The following is an 18,669-nucleotide window of genomic DNA, read 5'->3' on the forward strand; positions in this document are numbered from 1 at the left end:
AGGTCACGGGTGTCTGACCTACTCCAGAGACTTCAACACAATCTACTGGAGATTGTGTTGTACTGGTCAGCCCACCATCTAACTGAATCCTAAAATAATCATGCTTTAACACATACTCAGAAAATAAGTAAACACTTCCACTATGTCACCTTTACAGCCACAGTATGCTCTGCGCATCATCTTCAATCACTTAACCCACAAATTCAAGTTTTACTTGCCAGCACCTTTTACTTGGATGTAGGGGAGGAAACAGTTTGTGCTGCAATGATGCAAAGAAGTTTGAGACATAGTCTGTTGTGTCTGAATATCTGTGGCAGACACCCAAACTGGGAGCTAATTTTTACACTTGGTGTAGAGGACATCTCTAATCAGCAAGGAAATTTTTGAGGCTTCAACAACCAATTTACATGGTAAGATCTACAGCAGATTGACGCTGAGTGCATTATTGAGGGAGTGCTGCTTGACAGAGGCGTAATCTTTCTATTGGGGCATTAAACCAAAGTCCACATGCTTCCTCAACTGAACGTGAAAGATCCAAATGACACGGCTGAAGAACATGGGAGTTCTTTGGTACCATCAATATTTACCTCTCAATCGAAATTACAAAAGTGAGATTAGCAGTTCATTGATCTCATTCTTATCAAGGTACTGGTGTGTAGTGACCCCTGAATTCCCTACACTGCCACAGTGATAACACATCTAAACTATGTATTGGTTGTGCAGTACTTTGGAAAATCCTCAGGCCATTGTGAACTGAAGTCCTTGCTTTTCGATGAGTAATTTGTCTTTCGAATGTGCCACAAATTCAGATTCAGTTGCAACAGGTTAGTAATGCCCATTAAAAATCAAACACAAATACGATTTTTTATTTTACAGTTGTGAGAAGAGAACTACGGAATGCAAAGCTGCTACAATGATACAAACAAGTTCACTACATAAGCCTACCGCTAGGATATGGCGTTTCACAGAGGGTGAGAAAATCGACAATTGGGTAGTCCATCTCAAGTACTGCAGTGGTCTTCCCATGCATCACAGTCAAGCACGGTCTTCTGCCTACAGTATCATAGGACAGACCTCCTGAGAAAATGATGAAAGGATCTCTGGATGCAGAAAAAAGTCAGAAATAAAAAGCACACGATTAAGAACTGATTTTACTTACCGAAGTGGTAAGAAACCATGAAACACAAACTAATACTTCAGCGCTAGTAGCTTATGGCTACTGGGAATTTCCATCTTTCGTAACAAACATTGTGCAAAGTCATAGAATAAACCTTGATGCAATCTCACAGAGAGTAAAAATGCCCAAGTATTTTTTGTCAAAATTAACTTATCAATTTCCTCACAAACTTCAATGAAAACTCCTTCTGCAAAAATCATTAATGCGTTCATAAAATTTGATCCAGGTTATGTAAATGCCTTTAAATGGTCATGTAATATTTAAAAAAAGTCGACTTTGGAACATTATTAGACATATAGTTAGATCTCTGGAGACGGGTTAAAAACACACCAGATACCGGTTTTAAGGGAGGGTCATTGGACCCAAAACATTAATTCTGATTTCTCTCCACAAATGTTTCCAGTCCTTCTGAGCTTTTCCAGCAATTTCTTTTTGTTTTCTCTAGTTACTGGTATCTGTTTTCTCAGTAATTTTACTCCAACTGTTATTGGTCAGTGCAGAGACAATCTGCAGAGAATATTTAAGGTTGAATTTAGAGTAGGTCAAACAGGATATTTTCCTGCTATCTTCTACATTCTGTGCAATTATTTAGGGTCATAAAACAGGAACAGCAGCAACTTGCATTTATACAGCAGGTTTCATGCTGGAAGCCTTCTCAAGATACCTCACAGGTCTGTAATCAAACAAAAACTGACAGCATATCTAAGGAGGAGATACGTCAGCACCAATAACAAATGGCTTTTTAAAGAGATAGCAAGGTGTACAGCTGGATGAACACAGCAGACCAAGCAGCATCATAGGAGCAGGAGAGCTGACATTTCGGGCCTAGACCCTTCTTCAGAAATGGGAGACAGTTACAGTAGGAGAGAGATCCACTGAGGTTTTTCTGGAGGGAGGAGGGTAACTTCTTCAGGGTAGGCAGCCTTAGAAGAGGCTTTGCAGTGGGGTTAAAATTGTTTGAGACAGTAGGAACAGCAGATGCTGGAGAATGAGATAGGAAGGTGTAGAGTTGGATGGACACAGCAGCCTCATAGGAGCAGGAGAGCTAATGTTTGGGGCCTAGACCCTCCTTTTTTAAAAGAGGTAGAGAAGTGGAAACACGCTAAGATTTTGAGAACCCTTCCACTTTTCCCACTATACTTCATTGCACCCTCTCAACATCCTTCAGCCTTCCTTCTATTTCTCTCTCTTTCATGTACTTACCCTGTTTGCCATTACACCTTCTACATCCTTGTTTTGTCTCAACTACTCTTATATAGTTGCAAGGTGAACATCCTAACTATGCTCTGGGCAAAGGAATGTTTCTAAATTCATCATTAGTGACCATTATATTTATGGACCATAGTATGTCTTCTTCAATAGTATATCCAGTACTTCTCACAAACATTGCTAGCTACCCTAAGGTTAATTTCTCATTTTCCCCCAATTGTAAATTACACGCTTGTTGACAATGCCTATAAATGGGATTTTACAACCACTTGTATGTTAAGGATACCAAGCATCATCTCTAGCACTGCTTCTGCTGGGACTTGTGGTGTGCCTGGTGTGCTAGATGATTTACAAAGTTGTGGATGACTGAATTACTAAAAGCACTCACCCAGAAGTATCTTAACTGCATTTCATTTGATATGACTACTTCAGTTCAAGCCAATAGTGTATAAACGGAATTTACTTCTTAGACCTATGAACTGAACCAAACTCACTGTTGCCTGTTTTTGTGAGCAAAATATCATTCATCACTGTCCTGAACTTAGCCTCACCCTCTCCTTCACTGAAATTTATCATGTTTTTTACTTCTCAACATGACTTGTCCAAGATACGAACCTCCCAACTCCACCTTACTAGCTCCAACTCATTCCAAAATTTTCAACCACCACTAATTACAGTACAGATCATTCTGGACATTTTCCATTACCCACCAGGGGAGTAGCAGAGCTCACAGTAGTGAGTAGTGGAGACCCCAACATCAGCACCAGGGACCTGGGTTCGATTCCAGCCTTGGGCAACTGTCTGTGCGGAGTTTGCACATTCTCCCTGTGTCTGCTTGGGTTTCCTCTGGGTGCTCCGGTTTCCTTCCACAGTTCAAAGATGGGCAGGCTAGGTGGACGGGCCATGCTAAATTGCCCGTAGTGTTCAGGGGTGTGTGGGTTATAGGGGGATGGGTTTGGGTGGGATGCTGCAAGGGGCAGTGTGACTTGTTGGGCCAAAGGGCCTGTTTCCACACTGTAGGGAATCTAATCTAATAAGAACATTGAACTACGTGCAGGAGTAAGCAATTCAGCTCCTCAAACCTGCTCCAACACTACATAGGATCAAGGATGATTTTTGTTCTACGGGCAGCATAAATGGTTCAGTGGCTAGTGCTGCTGCCTCAGTGCCAGGGACCCGGGTTCAATTCCAGCCTTGGGCAACCGCGCACACTTTGCACATTCTCCCTGTTAGCGAGCATTTCCTCTGGTTTCCTCCCACAGTTCAAAGGTGTGCAGGTTAAGCGGATTGGCCATGGTAAATTGCCCAAAATGTTCAAGGATGTACAGGCTAGGTGATTAGCCATGGGAAATGCAGGGTTCCAGCGAGAGTAGGGGGTTAGGTCTGAATGGGGTGTTCTTTGGAGGGTTGGTGTACTCTCAATGGGCCAAATGGCCTGTCTCCACACTGTAGAGTTTCTATAATCTCAACCTCAACTCAAAATATATATGGCTGCTCCAATTAAATTTTTGCTCAATGGTAGCCCCCAGAATGTGAATGCTGTATTCCAACATAGTGAATAGCTCTAATGCTATTTAGAGTTGTAGGATAAATTAAAAATCTGAATTTCTTCTCCATGTGATTGGCTTTACACAAGGACACATACTGTGTTCCACATCTTTTAAAGAGATGGCAAGGAGAAAAAAAAAGACAAAAAAATTACTTCTAAGTCAATAAACATTAAATATATGTCAAATATTTAATTCTCAACTCTAGATTTTCCCACAAAGTCAATGTGGATTTTGACACAAATTCCCAAGGATCTAAAGGTGCTGTGCCAATGAATTTTTGCCACCTTTGGAGGTTGCAATGGCATTCAATATTTGTAAGATGCTAAAATGGAAAACTCTACCTTTCTCCAGCATCAACATTTCAAAGAACAGAACACAAATATTTTGAAAGAAAGGACTCAACACATACCCAGATTTACAGGTTCTATATTCCACTTTGAGGATGGGTTTGCAAGGCTCTGCTTTCTTCCCATCTTTTGGCAGCTTCCCTGAAAGCAAGTATTTGATTAAGGGTAGAGCTTATTAGTTCAGTATGCTCCCCGAATTCAATGTGCACATACCATAAGACCATAAGACACAGGAGTGGAAGTAAGGCCATTCGGCCCATCGAGTCCACTCTGCCATTTAAATCATGGCTGATGGGCATTTCACCTCCACTTCCCTGTAGCCCTTGATTGCTTGTGGAGATCAAGAATTTGTCGATCTCTGCCTTGAAGGCATCCAACGGCCCTATGCTCTCAGGCAAAAATATGCAGAGCTCATGCTACTGTGAAGTATTTGGTCATTCTTCCTTGCTAAGGAGGATTTAACTCCACCCAGGAAGCTGTTCATTTTGTTTAGGCTCAAGGCTTCAAAGAATTATTAAACAGTGTTTAACAAATCAGGAATTGAAATGAACTTCTTTGTCAGACTTCGCAGCTGGGTACAACCCATTGAGGGAAGTTTTAGTTCATTCCATTTATCCAGTATCTGGCTCATGCATTTGGGAGGTGGCTCCTTTTGGAGATAATCTATAAAGTGATAAGCATGCTTTCACCGAGCATCGTTTCCTGGATTTGACAACTCAGGATAACTTGCTGTAGGCAAGGAAATGCTGTTTTCTGTCAAGTTATGCCCAAAGTTTGCTCTGCATCATCAGCTATATTTAGGCTTTGGAAGAACAGGAAGACATTCTAGGCTAGATTACAGTCCACACAAACAGAAATACATATGCAGTTCAAAAACAGAAACACAAGAAGCTGTAAACTACAAAAACACTTACTAAACATTCTCACTGTTACAAAAACAAACCAACAGGTGTAGAGAGGCAATAAATACATTCAATTTTAGATTACAGTTTAGGTTTAAATTGAGGCTTTCAGCAACAGTTCTTCAAATGAGTTGCAGGTTTTATAACAGAGCAAGGCATACAAGAGATCAAAAATAAAATTGAGCACTGAGGCAGAAATTGGCATTGAATAACGTATACCTGCCTTCACAAAAGAGGGGGAAAACAGAGATAGTCTGGTTAGGGAGAAGGGAGAAAGGAGAAATATTGGCCTACAAATCATGAAGGGGGAAATATCAAAGGGGATTGTATCAGTGATAATGGGAACTGCAGATGCTGGAGAATCCAAGATAATGAAATGTGAGGCTGGATGAACACAGCAGGCCCAGCAGTATCTCAGGAGCACAAAAGCTGACGTTTCGGGCCTAGACCCTTCATCAGAGGGATTAGGCCCGAAACGTCAGCTTTTGTGCTCCTGAGATGCTGCTGGGCCTGCTGTGTTCATCCAGCCTCACATTTCATTATCTAATATCAAAGGGGACTTGGTTTCTTTGAGTATAGTCGTCACACTTGGATCAAATGTAACCTCTGCTATCAAAAGTATTAAAGGAGAAAACAATGGGCCCTTTGATCACCATTGCTCAATCTAATTTGTTAGAAATATGAAAATAGAGGACAGTTGGCATTATACCTTTCTTTAAAGCAGTAAAGGAAAGACTGAACAGTCTAAGGGCAGCACAGTGGCTCGGTGGTTAGTACGGCTGCCTTACAGTAGCAGTAGGGACTAGAGTTTGATTCCACTCCCAGGCAATTGTGTGGAATTTACGCATTCTCTGTGCGTCTGTGTGGGTTTCCTCTGGATGCCCTGGTTTCCTCCCACAGTCCACAGTTGTGCTGGGTAAGTGGGTCGGCCATGCTGAATTGCCCAAAGTGTCTAGGGAATTACAGGCTAGATGGATTAATCATGGAAAATGCTGGGCTACAAGAATAGGGTTGGGGCGGGGGTCTGGTTGGGATGTTCTTCAGCACTGTAGACTTGATGGGCTGAATAGCCTGCTTCCCCACTGTCAGGATTCTATGACAATATGAACAATTATAAGCCAGGTGTTTGGGACTGATTTCTGTGGTATGCACCAATGACCTACTCTTAAACAAAGGGTATAATTAAAAAGTTTGAAAGTACAAAAATCTGATCAGCTGGTTGATATTGCAGAAACAAGCTCTAGTTTGCTGCAAGACATCCATAGTCTACACAGTTGGCAGGAAGGGGCAAATGGAATTTAATCTACAAGAGATGATGCATTTCAGGAGGACAAACAACACAAGGGAATACAGAAATCTTGGATTTTGTAATTAGAGGAACAGATTTTCAGAACAACAAAGTTATGGTGGATCATCTTGATAAACACTACTTCAGCCTCAAAAGGGATTATCATTCAATTCTGGGCACCAGACTTTAAGAAGGATAGGATGGCAAGGAGAGGGTACAGAAAAGGTTATGACAGAAAAGGGGATGAAACACTTTAGTTATGCAGATAGCTGGAGAAGTTGAATTGTTTCTCCTTCAAAGCTTGAGGGGTAATTTGATTGAGACAATCAAAATCATGAGGTGCTCAGATGGAAAAGACAAAGAGTAACCACTCCCATTGATGGAAGGGTAAAGAACAGGAAAATGTCAGTTTAAAATGATCTGCAAAGAGAATAAAAGATGATATGAAGAAATAATTATTATGCAGGGAGTGGTCTGAAACTGGAATGCACTTGTGCAATTGTGAAGGAAGCAGCTTCAGGCATGGCTTTCAACATGAAATTTGATAACTGATGAGAAAAAAATTGTAAGGTTAGAAGAAATAAGCAGGTAAGAAAGACTGGATGAGTTATTTTCACTGAGCTGGAAAAGATACAAGAAGCTGTTCACTCTCCCTAATTGTAATAATTCAATAGCCATTTAGCAGTTCAGATTTTAAGTACAGCTTGAAAAGAGTTGGTTAGCTCAGTTGGCTGGATGGGGCTAGTTTGCCATGATGCAGAATGATGTCAATTCTCATACTTGCTTAGGTTACCATAAAGGCCTTCCCCACCACCACTAGTCATCTCTCTTGAATGACCTATTGGTCTGACAGAATTATGGTGACCTTAACCTGATGGACTGAAGGCACTTTTCTCTACTGCAAACATTCTATGATTGTTGTCTTGCACTCATGGGGACAACTCACAAGAAATACCAAAGAAAGGGAAAATAACATTTATAGCATGTGAGATGAGAGTGCTGATTAGTTGACTGTGATTTTGAGGGGATTGCACATGTTAATGATGGCTCACTAACCATCAGGTACTGTTTTCATGTTAACCCAGGCAGGTTGACTGATTGGTCGAGGCATTACCCTCCCCTTAAAACAGTACGAATATTGTCTTCCCCTTAACTTTGGTATTTGTAAATTGACACAATAAGCGCAAGACAAGAAGCTTTGACAAAGTTGTGTCATATCCAACAATACTTGAATTTCATAATTCTTTACAATAGATTTTTTAAAAAAAAAATTCACTCATGGGATATGGTCATCATTGGCTGACGAGCATTTATTGCACATCCCTAGTTGCCCTGACGAAGGCGCCTTCTTGATGTGTTGCAGTCTGCTGTATGCAGACCCACAATGCCCTTAGGGAGGGAATTCCACGATTTTGACCCAATAACAGTGAAGAAACAGAGATATATTTCCAATTTAGGATCGAGAGTGTCATGGGCAGGAACTTGAAAGTGGTGGTGTTCCCATGTATCTGTCACCCTTATCCTTCTAGACGGAAGTGATCATGGGTTTGGAAGTTGCTCCCTAAGGATCTTTGATGAATTTCCGCAGAACTTCTTGGAGATAGATAGCAGTAGTGTGTACTGAGTGTTGGGGAAGATGTGGGAATGGATGCTTGCGGATGTGTGGCTATTTCACCAGGCAGCTTTGTCCCGAACAGTGATCAAGCTTCTTGAGTGCTGTTGGAGCTGCAGGCTTCAGGCAAGTAGGGTGTATTCCATCACAGTTTTGATGCCTTGTAGATTCCACACAGGCTCTGGAGAGTCAGGTGGTGAGTTACTTGATGCAGTAGTCCTGACATCTGACCTGCATGTGCAGTCACATTGACCAGAAACACAATTGGATTCATCATGTAAACAATGGCAACCCCCAAGATGTTGATAACTAGGTACTCAGTGATGGTAACACCATCAAATGTCACAGTACAGTATGAGTAGATTGTCTCTTATTGGACATGGTCATTGTTTGGCATTTCTATGGCTTGAATATTACTTACTATGTGTCAGCCCAAGCCTGGATATTACCCAAACCTTGCTGCATTTGAACACAGACTGTGTCAGTATCGGAGGAGTCACAAATAGTGCTGAATATTGCACAAACAGCAAATATCTCTACTTTTGATTTTATGATTGAGGGAATCATAGAGGTTATTGATGAAATAGTTGAAGATGCCTGGGCCTGGGCCTCAAGGAACTTCTGCAGAGATATCCTGGAGCTCAGATGATGGATATCCAACAACCACAGCCATATTCTTATGGCCCAAGCACAACTCCAATCAGAAGAGTTTGCTCCTGTTATCCACTGATTCCAGTTTGGCTAAGGCCCCTTAATGCCACATGCAGTCAAATACAGTCTTCATGTCAAGCGCTCACTCTCACCTCTTAATTCAAACAATATTAGGTGTTGAGGAACAGAGGGACCTTTGATTATGCCCATAGGAGTTTAAATGTAGGAGGACAGATGTATAAGGTGGTTAAGAATATAAACAAGGTATTAATCTTTTACTACAAGGGATAAAATAATAAGAACATGATGGTTATAGGAGAAGGTGACGAGAAAAACCTTGTGGTGAGGTGACAGTCTAGTGGTATTATCCACCAGACTGTTAACTTAGGAACCCAAGTACAAAGACTGCCATTGAGAATGCAAGCACAAGAAAAGACAAGGGTCTTGTCAGATGTATAAAACCTTAGCTAAGAGGAAAGACTGCATTAGCTGAGGTTCTGCTCTTTGGAACAAGGCTGAGGCAAGATTTAGACTTAGAATCCTATAGTGTGAAAATAAGCCCTTCAGCTGATCAAGTCCACATCGACTATCAGAACATCCCACCCAGGCCAATCCCCCTATAATCCACCTAATCAACACCTCACTGAACACAGGCAATTTAGCATGGCCAGTCCACCTAGCCTGCACATCTTTTGGCTGTGGAAGGAAACCAGGACACCTGGGTGGAAACCCACGCAAACATGGGGAGAATGTGCAAACTCCACACAGACAGTGGCCCAAGAGTGGAATCAAGCCCAGGCCCAGGTACTGTGAGGCAGCAGTGCTAACCACTCAGCCACCGTGCTGCCCCTAATAGAACTTATATTCTCTGGCCAGGAATCGAATCAGAAGGTGCGTAAAATTATGAGGTGCTTATGTAGAGTGGATGGGAAGAACTGTATGAATATCTGCTTGGGTACAGCTGAAAACATTAGTAGGGAGTGTGTATAAACTCCCAGGCTGTAGGGATGATGTTGGGAAAGGGAATTAAAGAGGAAGTTAGAGAGACTTGCAATAAAGGAACATTGCAATTATGGGTGACTTTAAATTTGCATCTATAGATTGAGCAAATCAAAATTAGGAAGAAGAATTCCTGGAGAATATACAGGATGATTTTCAGGACCAATATGCTGAGGAACCAACTGCAGAGCAGGCTATTCATTCTGGACTGATTATTGTGTGATGAGAAAGGAGTAATTGGCAATCTAGATGTGCAAGGTTCCTTTTGGATGAACGACCATAATATGATAGAATTCTTCATCAAGATACAGAGTGACACAGTTGATTCAGAGACTAGGATCCCGAATCTGAATAAAGGAAACTACAACGGTATAAGGTGTGCACTATGATGGATTGCAGAATGTTACTTAAATACATGACAGTGGATAAGCAATTGCCGACATTCAGAGTGTGTGTAGGTAAACTGCAACAATCGTTCATTCCTATCTACACAAAAGAAAAAATAGCCAAACAACAGTTTACAAGGGTAATTAGAGAGTTATTATTATATCCAAGGAGAGGCATACAAAATGACAAGAAAGAAACAACAGGTCTGAGGAATAGGTTTAGTTTAATACTTAAATAGCGTTGTGAACCCAGAGTATTTAAGGGAGATATAGTGGATGCATTGATGGTTATCTGTCAAGACTCATAGGCCCTTGGACAGTTCCTTCAGATTTGTGGGTAGTGAAGGTAACCCCTCTACTTAAGAAGACAGGTAGAGAGAGAAAACTGGGAATTACAGACTGGTCACAGCTTGATGTCAGGAGTGGTAAAAATGCACAAGTCCATTATAAAAGATTTCACAGCAAAGCATTTGGAAAACAGTGGCAGGATCAGACAAAGGGAAATCATGCTTGACAAATCTACTGAAATTCTTTGAGGATGCAACTAGTTAGAGTTGATGAGTGAGAGCCAGTGGATGTGGTCAATTTGGACTTTCAGAAGGCATTTGACAAAATCCCAGATCAGAGGTTAACATGTAAAATTAAAGGACAAGGACTAGGGTACTGTATTGTGATGGGTAGAAAACTGGATGGTAGACAGGAAATAATGTGTAGGAATAATTGGGTCTTCTTCCAAACAGCAGGCAGTGGCCAGCGGGGTACAGCAGGGATCAGCACAAGGAGCCCAGCTTTTCACAACATATATTACAACATTTAGTTCCATGAACTAAATCATTATCGACAAGCTCACAAATGATACAAAGCTGGGTGGGAGCGAGAGCAGGTTGCAGAGATGATTCAATATGGTTTGGACTAGCTATGGAGAGCAAGCAAACACACAGCAGATGCAGTATAATATGTATATTGACAAAATTTGATAGCAAAAGCACAAAGGCAAATTACTGGCCGCAGAGCTACAACTTGAGAGAAGAGAATGTGCAACAAGGCCTGTATGTCCCAATATGCCTGTCGCTGAAGGCATGGATGGAGGTACTGCAGATGGTCAAGGCACAAAATAGTGTGGTGCCTTCATAGTGAGAGGTTGAGAACAGCAACAGTGACGTCTTACTGCCACTTTACACAGTGGTGTGGCATGAAACGCCCGAGACGCTGTGCGCGGTTTTGGTCCCCTTGTTGGAGGAAGGATGTTCTTGCTAAAGAAGGAATGCAGCAAAGGTTTACCAAATTGACACAGCAGGATGGACATGTGTGAAGAGGTTGAATTGGCTATTATATTCACAAGAGCTCAGAAAAATGGGGCGGGGTGGGGAATTTCATAGAAACCTACAAAATGCTAAAAGGTCAATACAGGGTAGCTGCAGGATGCACATTTCTGATGACAGAGGAGTCCAGAACAAGATCACAGAGAATCACAAGGACGCAGAGAAAACCATTTACGACTGATGAGGAGAAATTTCTTCACCTAGAGTAGTAAGCAAAAGCAATCAAGGTCAAAACGAATAAATTGAAGGCGAAGTCGAATACAGGACTTTGGGGGGAGGCGCTAAAGGAATTAAAGGATATGGGGAAAAGCAGGAACAGGTTACTGAGTTGAATCATATGGAATAGTGGCGCAATGTCAAATGGCTGAATGGCCTATTCCTGCTCCTATTTTTTACGTCCCTATGTAACTATTACCTACAGCACAAAAAGTCAATAACAAGGGAGGAACTGTATTAGAGGTACAGGAAAATTCCTTTAACTAGTGTGTTGTGAACCTCGAACTCAGTTCAGAAAGCGTTATAGACAAAGACATCCTTACGAGATTCAAAGTCACTTGGTTGTCCACCTGAAATGCCTCAACCTAGAGGGCTATGGACCTGAACTACAAAATGGGATTAGTCCAGATGCACTGGACCAAATGCCTACCTTCTGTATTCCATGTTTTATGTCATCGACTTTAAGACCATACAAACAAGTTCATACCTACCATGTGGTGTAATAATTTGTGCGGGTCTGATGGGAGATTTCACATTCCAGATAGTAAGGCTACCATCGGAATGGCTGCAAACAAACTGTTTTCCTTCATGATGCCATGCCACGGAATGAATAGCCTGCAAAACAGAAAGTTTGTATGACAAGTGCTGCAAGAATGTTACTAAGAAAGGACACTGATAATGACCATAATTATCAGCATCAATTTAACATTCGCTTAGCTCAAAATGGAATACTGAAAAACAATTAAGCGCTAACAATATAAAGATTAGAGCCTTGAATGCCGAAGGCTGACATATCAACAGATAAGCGGCCAGAAAGAGAGAAACCTTCCTTAGTATATGTCCTCGTTCCATCACATCTTCATAACTCGGTCCTGTCAGATGACCCAATAATTCTAACACCTTAAGCAACTTCACATTGCTGACGGCACATCTGCCAATTGCAAGGCTAAGGCAATCTAAACCAGTGCGTCCCTCTTCTCCTTACACCTTGTGAAATGCCTACATCATCAAATTTGATTGCAGAGGGCTCACCCTCAAATCGGTGTTCAGTTGAGTGCTGAGACAGCCCCTACATAACTATTTGGTTAGAAATGTACATGAAGAGTAATGAAAACAGTGACACAGTGAAAAAAACAATTTATTCACACATCACAAAGAACAGTCTTTGTACAATAAAAGGCTATGAAAAACATGAGGAGATAGCTCTGGGAGAGCTCAGTAATGTTTTTCTGTTTAGTGTGCTGCTTTCAGGAAAGAACAAAACAGCCTGCCATTTTATTAAATCAGTCAAATGTGTTCTATGCTTCAATGGGAAACGAGGGAGCATCTTTTCCCCATTTGCAGCTTCAGCCAGGGAAATAGGCAATGAGCAGGAAAGCATTCGAACACTTCAGGCTCACTCGGCCGAAGGTCTACCTTTTACTCTGGTGATACCAATTTGTCCACTTGCTTGACCCACAGCTCAAAAAATGTGGAGGCTTACCAAGTACTGTGATTTGCTTTATGGCACGCGAATAGTATCTTAACTTTCACAAAAGCAACTTAGCTTCTTGGACTTTCCCAACAGATGAAACAGCAGCTTTTTGCTTGTCATTCATGCTGGTAAAGATCAAAGCATGTCACATTTCATCTTGATATATTGAAGAACTATTTGGTAAAACATAGTAAGACAATCCAATTTGATCCATGTGAAAAATGTCTATTAGTGCATAATCATTCAGGATATGGACGAGGCTATTTTTGTAAGCCCCGCTGCAGGCTTGCCTGTAATTTCTCACACTAGTGTGGGATAATTCTGCTCCAACTGGTTGGCATGTTCATATGACATGTACGTACATATTTGGCTAACCTAGAGTTACCAGTCTGAAACTTCAGTTTAGCATTGGTATATATCTATTGGATTTCTTAATTTGCAAGCAAGAGCGGCCAGCGGCTTTGCCATTGGAGTTTCGGACTATCTGAATTTGGTTTTTCACAATTGTAGTGTGTCAATGAGGCAATCTAAAGGCAAGTTATTGCGTAGAAGTACGTATGAACTAGATACATCAGTAGTCCATTTAAGATGTAGATGAGGAAGCATTTTTTCTTCGGGTTGACAGACATTGGAATTCCCTTCCCCTAAAGGCTGTAATTGTGGGGTCTTTAAATATTTTTAAGGCAGAGGTGGACAAATTCTTCATTACCAAGGGGCTGAAAGATTATTGGGATTTGCAGGAACGTAGAATTGAGGTTAAAATCAAATCAGCCATTGTCTTATTGAATGGCAGGGCAGGCTGAAAGGGCTAAATGGACTACTGTTGTACCTAGTTCATACATACATCCGAAGGGACCACTCTCTCTGTGACTCGCTCGTCTGCTCTACACTTCCCTCCAGCCCCACCAGACCCAACACTTTTCCCTGCAACCGCAGGATGTACTACACCTGCCCCATACCTCCTCCCTCACCACTATCCCAGGCCCCAAGACGACTTTCCACCTCAAGCAGAGGTTCACTTGCACATCTGCTAATGTGGCATACTGCATCCGCTGTATCCATTGTGGCCTCCTCTACATCGGCAAAACTAAGCGGAGGCTTGGGGACCACTTTGCAGAACACCTACGCTCGGTTCGCAATAAACAGCTACACCTCCCAGTCACGAACCATTTCAACTCCCCCTCCCATTCCTCAGATGAGATGTCCATCCTGGGCCTCCTGCAGTGACACAACGATGCCACCCGAAGGTTGCAGGAACAGCAACTCATATTCCGCTTGGGAACCCTGCTGCCCAACGGTATCAATGTGGATTTCACAAGCTTCAAAATCTCCCCTCCCCCCACCGCATCCCATAACCAGCCAAACTCGTCCCCACTTCCCTAACTTGTTCTTCCTCTCACCTATCCCCTCCTCCCATCTCAAGCTGCACACCCATTCCCTACCTACTAACCTCATCCCGCCCCCTTGACCTGTCCGTCCTCCCTGGACTGACCTATCACCTCCCTATCTCCCCACCGACACTCACTTTTACTGGCTCCATCCCCACCTCTAACTTGTCTGTCTCCTCTCCAGCCATCTTCTCCTCTATCCATTTTCAATCTGCTTCCCCCTCTCTCCCTGTTTATTTCAGAACCCTCCTCCCCGCCCCCATTTCTGAAGGAGGGTCTAGGCCCAAAACATCAGCTTTCCTGCTCCTAAGATGCTGCTTGGCCTGGTGCGTTCATCCAGCTCTACAACTTGTTCTCACGGATTCTCCAGCATCTGCAGTTCCTATTATCTGATACAAATCTCCTCTGCACTCTTTCCAGTCACACTGCTCCTATAACATGGACTCCACACAATACTCTAGCTCTAGACTAACCAAAGTTTTATACAGTTCCAGAATAACTTCATTGTTCTAAACCCTATGCCTCTTCAATTTCTCCATAAAACCAGGAATCTCTCCAGTGAATACTGACAAAATACCTATTCTAACTTATCAGTCATCTCTTATTTTCAATTATTAATTCCCCAGATTCATTTTCCAGAGGAACAACACTTACTTTATTAATTATTTTCTTTAAATATCTGAACACTTTTTATCTTTTCATTCTTTTGGCTATCTTTCCCACATAATCCATGCCTCTTTATTCACTTTGGCATAGTCCTTGGCTATATTTTACATCGTCAGACCTTCTGATCTACCACCTGTGTACAATTATTTGTCTTTTCTTTGACTTTGTTTTTTTTTTTAAAAACTTTTAACAACAAATGGCAGGTTCATCCCGGAGAACTTCTCATTGGTTAGAAGACATCTACTGTGCTTTCTGGAATATTCCCTCAAATGTTTGCCACTGCATCACTATTGACCCAACCTAAAATTGCCATTTCATTTTCAACATCTCTGCTTTTGTGCCCTCTTAAACACGCTGTTTTAAATTCAATTAGTAGCCCTCGACCCACTCTTCTCACCATTAAACTATACGAAAAATTAAATCACATTATGGTCGCTACTACCTAGGGGTGCTTTCACTATAAAGGTTAGTAATTGACCTCAGCTCATTGGTCAAAACAAGGTTTAGTATAACCTACTCTATGGTTGTTACCATCATATGCTGGTTGAAGAACCCATTCCAAAACATTGCAATGCCTTTGTCCTCAAGAGAAGACAAAAGGTCTGATTTCTCCAATCTATGTACATTAAAATCCATGATAATTGCTGTACCCTTTTGACAGGCTGCTGTTATTTCTTCCTTGATATTCTGTCTCACCATGTGGACACCGTTTAGAGGCCTGTCAAAATTCCCCACAATTGACCCCTTGGCTTTTTCATTCCTCATCTCAACCCAGACTGCTTCGATATCCTGGTTTCCTGAATTAAGGCCATCCTTCTCTATTGTGCTAATATCTTTAATTAACAGAGCCACTCCTTCACTCATAACTGGCTTCCCATACTTCCTAAATGGTACATACGCTCGGAATTTCAGATCCCAGTCTAGGTCACCCTGCAGCCACATTTCAGTTACTGCCACTAGATCACACTTTGTAATACTAGTTCATCAGATTTGTTTTGAATGCAGTATGCATTCAAGTACAGTGCAATAGGTCCTTTTTAGTCCTTTGATTATTTTGTAACCTCTCGTCTTATCTGATATACTTTAAGATCCAAACACACTGTCCCTTTCTGTCATTGTCTGTTTAGCATTTGCCATATTAATTTCTTCCTCTGCTGGATTTTTCCCCATTGATTCACCACAACTTCCCATGTTTGGGCTGTTACTCCCACCATTTCATTTAAAACCTGCTTGACTTCCCTAGTTATGTGGTTCACAATAACGCCAGTCCCAGTATGTTTCAGGTGTAGACCATTCTAACAGTAGTGATGCCATTTCCCCAGCATTAGTGCCAGTGCTCCACAAACTAGAATCCACTTCGCCTACACCAGTTTTTCGGTCATGCAAGCATCATTTGAACCTTGTTTACATGAGACCAATTTTCATGTGGCTCAGATGAATCCAGAGGTTCTATTTGAAATTCTGTTTCTTAATTTGGCACCTAGCTCCTCAATGGCAATGCAGAATCTCTTTCTTCATTCTACCTATGTCATTGGTAGACCAGAACTGGATCTTCCTCCTCCTGTTGCGAGTTCTTCCCCAGCCCAGACAGGATGTTGACAACCTCAGTATCTGGCAGACCACAACTGCTTGGTCTCTCACTCTTTGCAGGCAACAGTGTCAGTGTCAATCTCAAAGATTATGCTGCCCATGCTATGATTGCATTCCTTTTGCCTCACGCTTCCTGTATCACAATGCAGTGGTCATTTAGCTCATCCATCCCCCAAAGCAGAGGCCTGCAAGTCAAAGCCTCCCTGTACACAGATGACATTGCTGTTCTGAGCCAATAACAGCAGTCAGTGCACTGACACATGAGCATTTATGACCAGTTCAAACTGGCCTTGGGACCCTAGGTAAATAGAGGCAGAAGTCCTTTTGGAATTGGGCCCACTGGTCTTTTATCACTGGGCCAGATTACTTGGAGGTGCTGGGAATATGATTTGGAAAGGTCAGGCATGCACAAAATTTCAGGAGGTGTATATTGTTAAAGTCAGGCAGAAACTGGGCTTGTGGGAGCATTGCTCCCTTTCCATTGCTGGTAAGAAGCTGCCATCAGATGTAAGGTACTTTTGGTGTCACTGAATGCAGCCTATTGCCTGAGCCCGAACCACAGCAATCACTTGAGCCATCGTTCACTTCAAAAGAAAATCAAAGGTGGATCATGCCCGTGAGGATGTCATGTACATTAGATGCGAATATTTTTTGGGGGGGGGGGGCGCGTTGGAAGGAGACAGATGGAGAGATGGGCATTCTCAATGCTGCCTTTTGCATATGGATGCATCAAGCTGTTCGTAGACCCTTGGCAGCAAACATGAAGTCTCACTATGTACTGAGGTTTTACCTGCCTGTGGTGATGTAAGGGTGGGTCTGGCCATGGAACTCTCCAAGTAGTTGGCACATTCCTTATCACCTGATCGTTGTGGAAAGATCTGCAAATGAAAACACCTTTGACCATAAATCCATCAGGTAGTGGTCAGCACATAGCGTCCTCAAGAACATGAGAGAAAAGGATGGAGAGGACCTGTCGGATGGTTCCCTGGGCAGACTGTCAAAGTCATTTGGCAGAATGCCTCATCACCAGAACTTTCCAACAAGCATCAAGACATAGCTTGGCTGGTGGCAGGAAGAGCACTGCTTGTCAGTGAGGGCCAGGGGAGACACAACTGGTGTTGTGGGAGGCAAGAAAATGGGTGAGGGCCAAAGTGGGGGAGATGGATTGGACATGGTTGAAGGCCCTGTGAACCACTGTGGTGGTGAATCCTTGGTTGAGGCGGCCCCGTTTAGGGGATGGCATCAATGGAACAGTTGCAACAGAGACAGAGATATTGGGAGGAATCTCATTAAAATCCACAAATCAAAAGTCCAAAAACTTTTAGTACAAAAACTAAAATCACACGGGATTCAGGGTCTGGTAAGATGGATACAAAACTGGCTTGGTCACAGAAGAGACGGGAGCAGAAGGGTGTTTTTCAGAACAGAGACTGGTAACTAGTGGTGTTCTACAGGGATCAGTCTTAGGTCCTTGGGTGTTTGCAGGATATATGATCTGGAGGAAAGTGCAGGTTGTCTGATGAATAAGTTTACAGATGATGCGAAGACTGGTGGAGTTGATGATAGCGCTGACAACTGTGAACGGATACAACAGGACACAGATAGATCGATTACTCGGGCACAAAAATGGCAGATGGAGTTTAATCCAGAAAAAAGGCGAGGTGGTGCAATTTGGAGGGTCAAATTTAGGTGCAAATTATACAGTTAATGGCAGAATCCTTAGGAACATTAACATACAGATAGATCTGGGCATGCAGGTCCACAGTTACCTAAAAGTGCCAATACAGGTGGCCAACGTGATTAAGGTGGCACATGGCATACTTGCCTTCATCGGCTGGGGCATGGAGTACAAGAGCTAGCAAAACATGTTGCAGCTATGTAAAACCCTTGTT

At 42.3% G+C, this 18,669-nt stretch overlaps 1 protein-coding gene across 6 annotated transcripts in view; it reads right to left on the reverse strand.

Annotated features, from left to right (window-relative positions):
* stxbp5a (syntaxin binding protein 5a (tomosyn)) overlaps positions 1-18,669 on the reverse strand; it is a 201,625-nt gene that overhangs the window by 95,988 nt on the left and 86,968 nt on the right. For all 6 annotated transcript variants that reach the window (XM_048535790.2, XM_048535787.2, XM_048535789.2 and 3 more), the window contains exons 8-10: positions 12,151-12,274; positions 4,346-4,424; positions 946-1,100 (exon numbers count right to left, since the gene is read on the reverse strand). In XM_048535790.2, the coding sequence (XP_048391747.1) occupies positions 946-1,100; positions 4,346-4,424; positions 12,151-12,274 (358 nt within the window). The remainder of the gene's footprint in view (positions 1-945; positions 1,101-4,345; positions 4,425-12,150; positions 12,275-18,669) is intronic.

The sequence above is a fragment of the Stegostoma tigrinum genome, chromosome 9, assembly GCF_030684315.1.
Source record: "Stegostoma tigrinum isolate sSteTig4 chromosome 9, sSteTig4.hap1, whole genome shotgun sequence".
Taxonomy (NCBI): domain Eukaryota; kingdom Metazoa; phylum Chordata; class Chondrichthyes; order Orectolobiformes; family Stegostomatidae; genus Stegostoma; species Stegostoma tigrinum.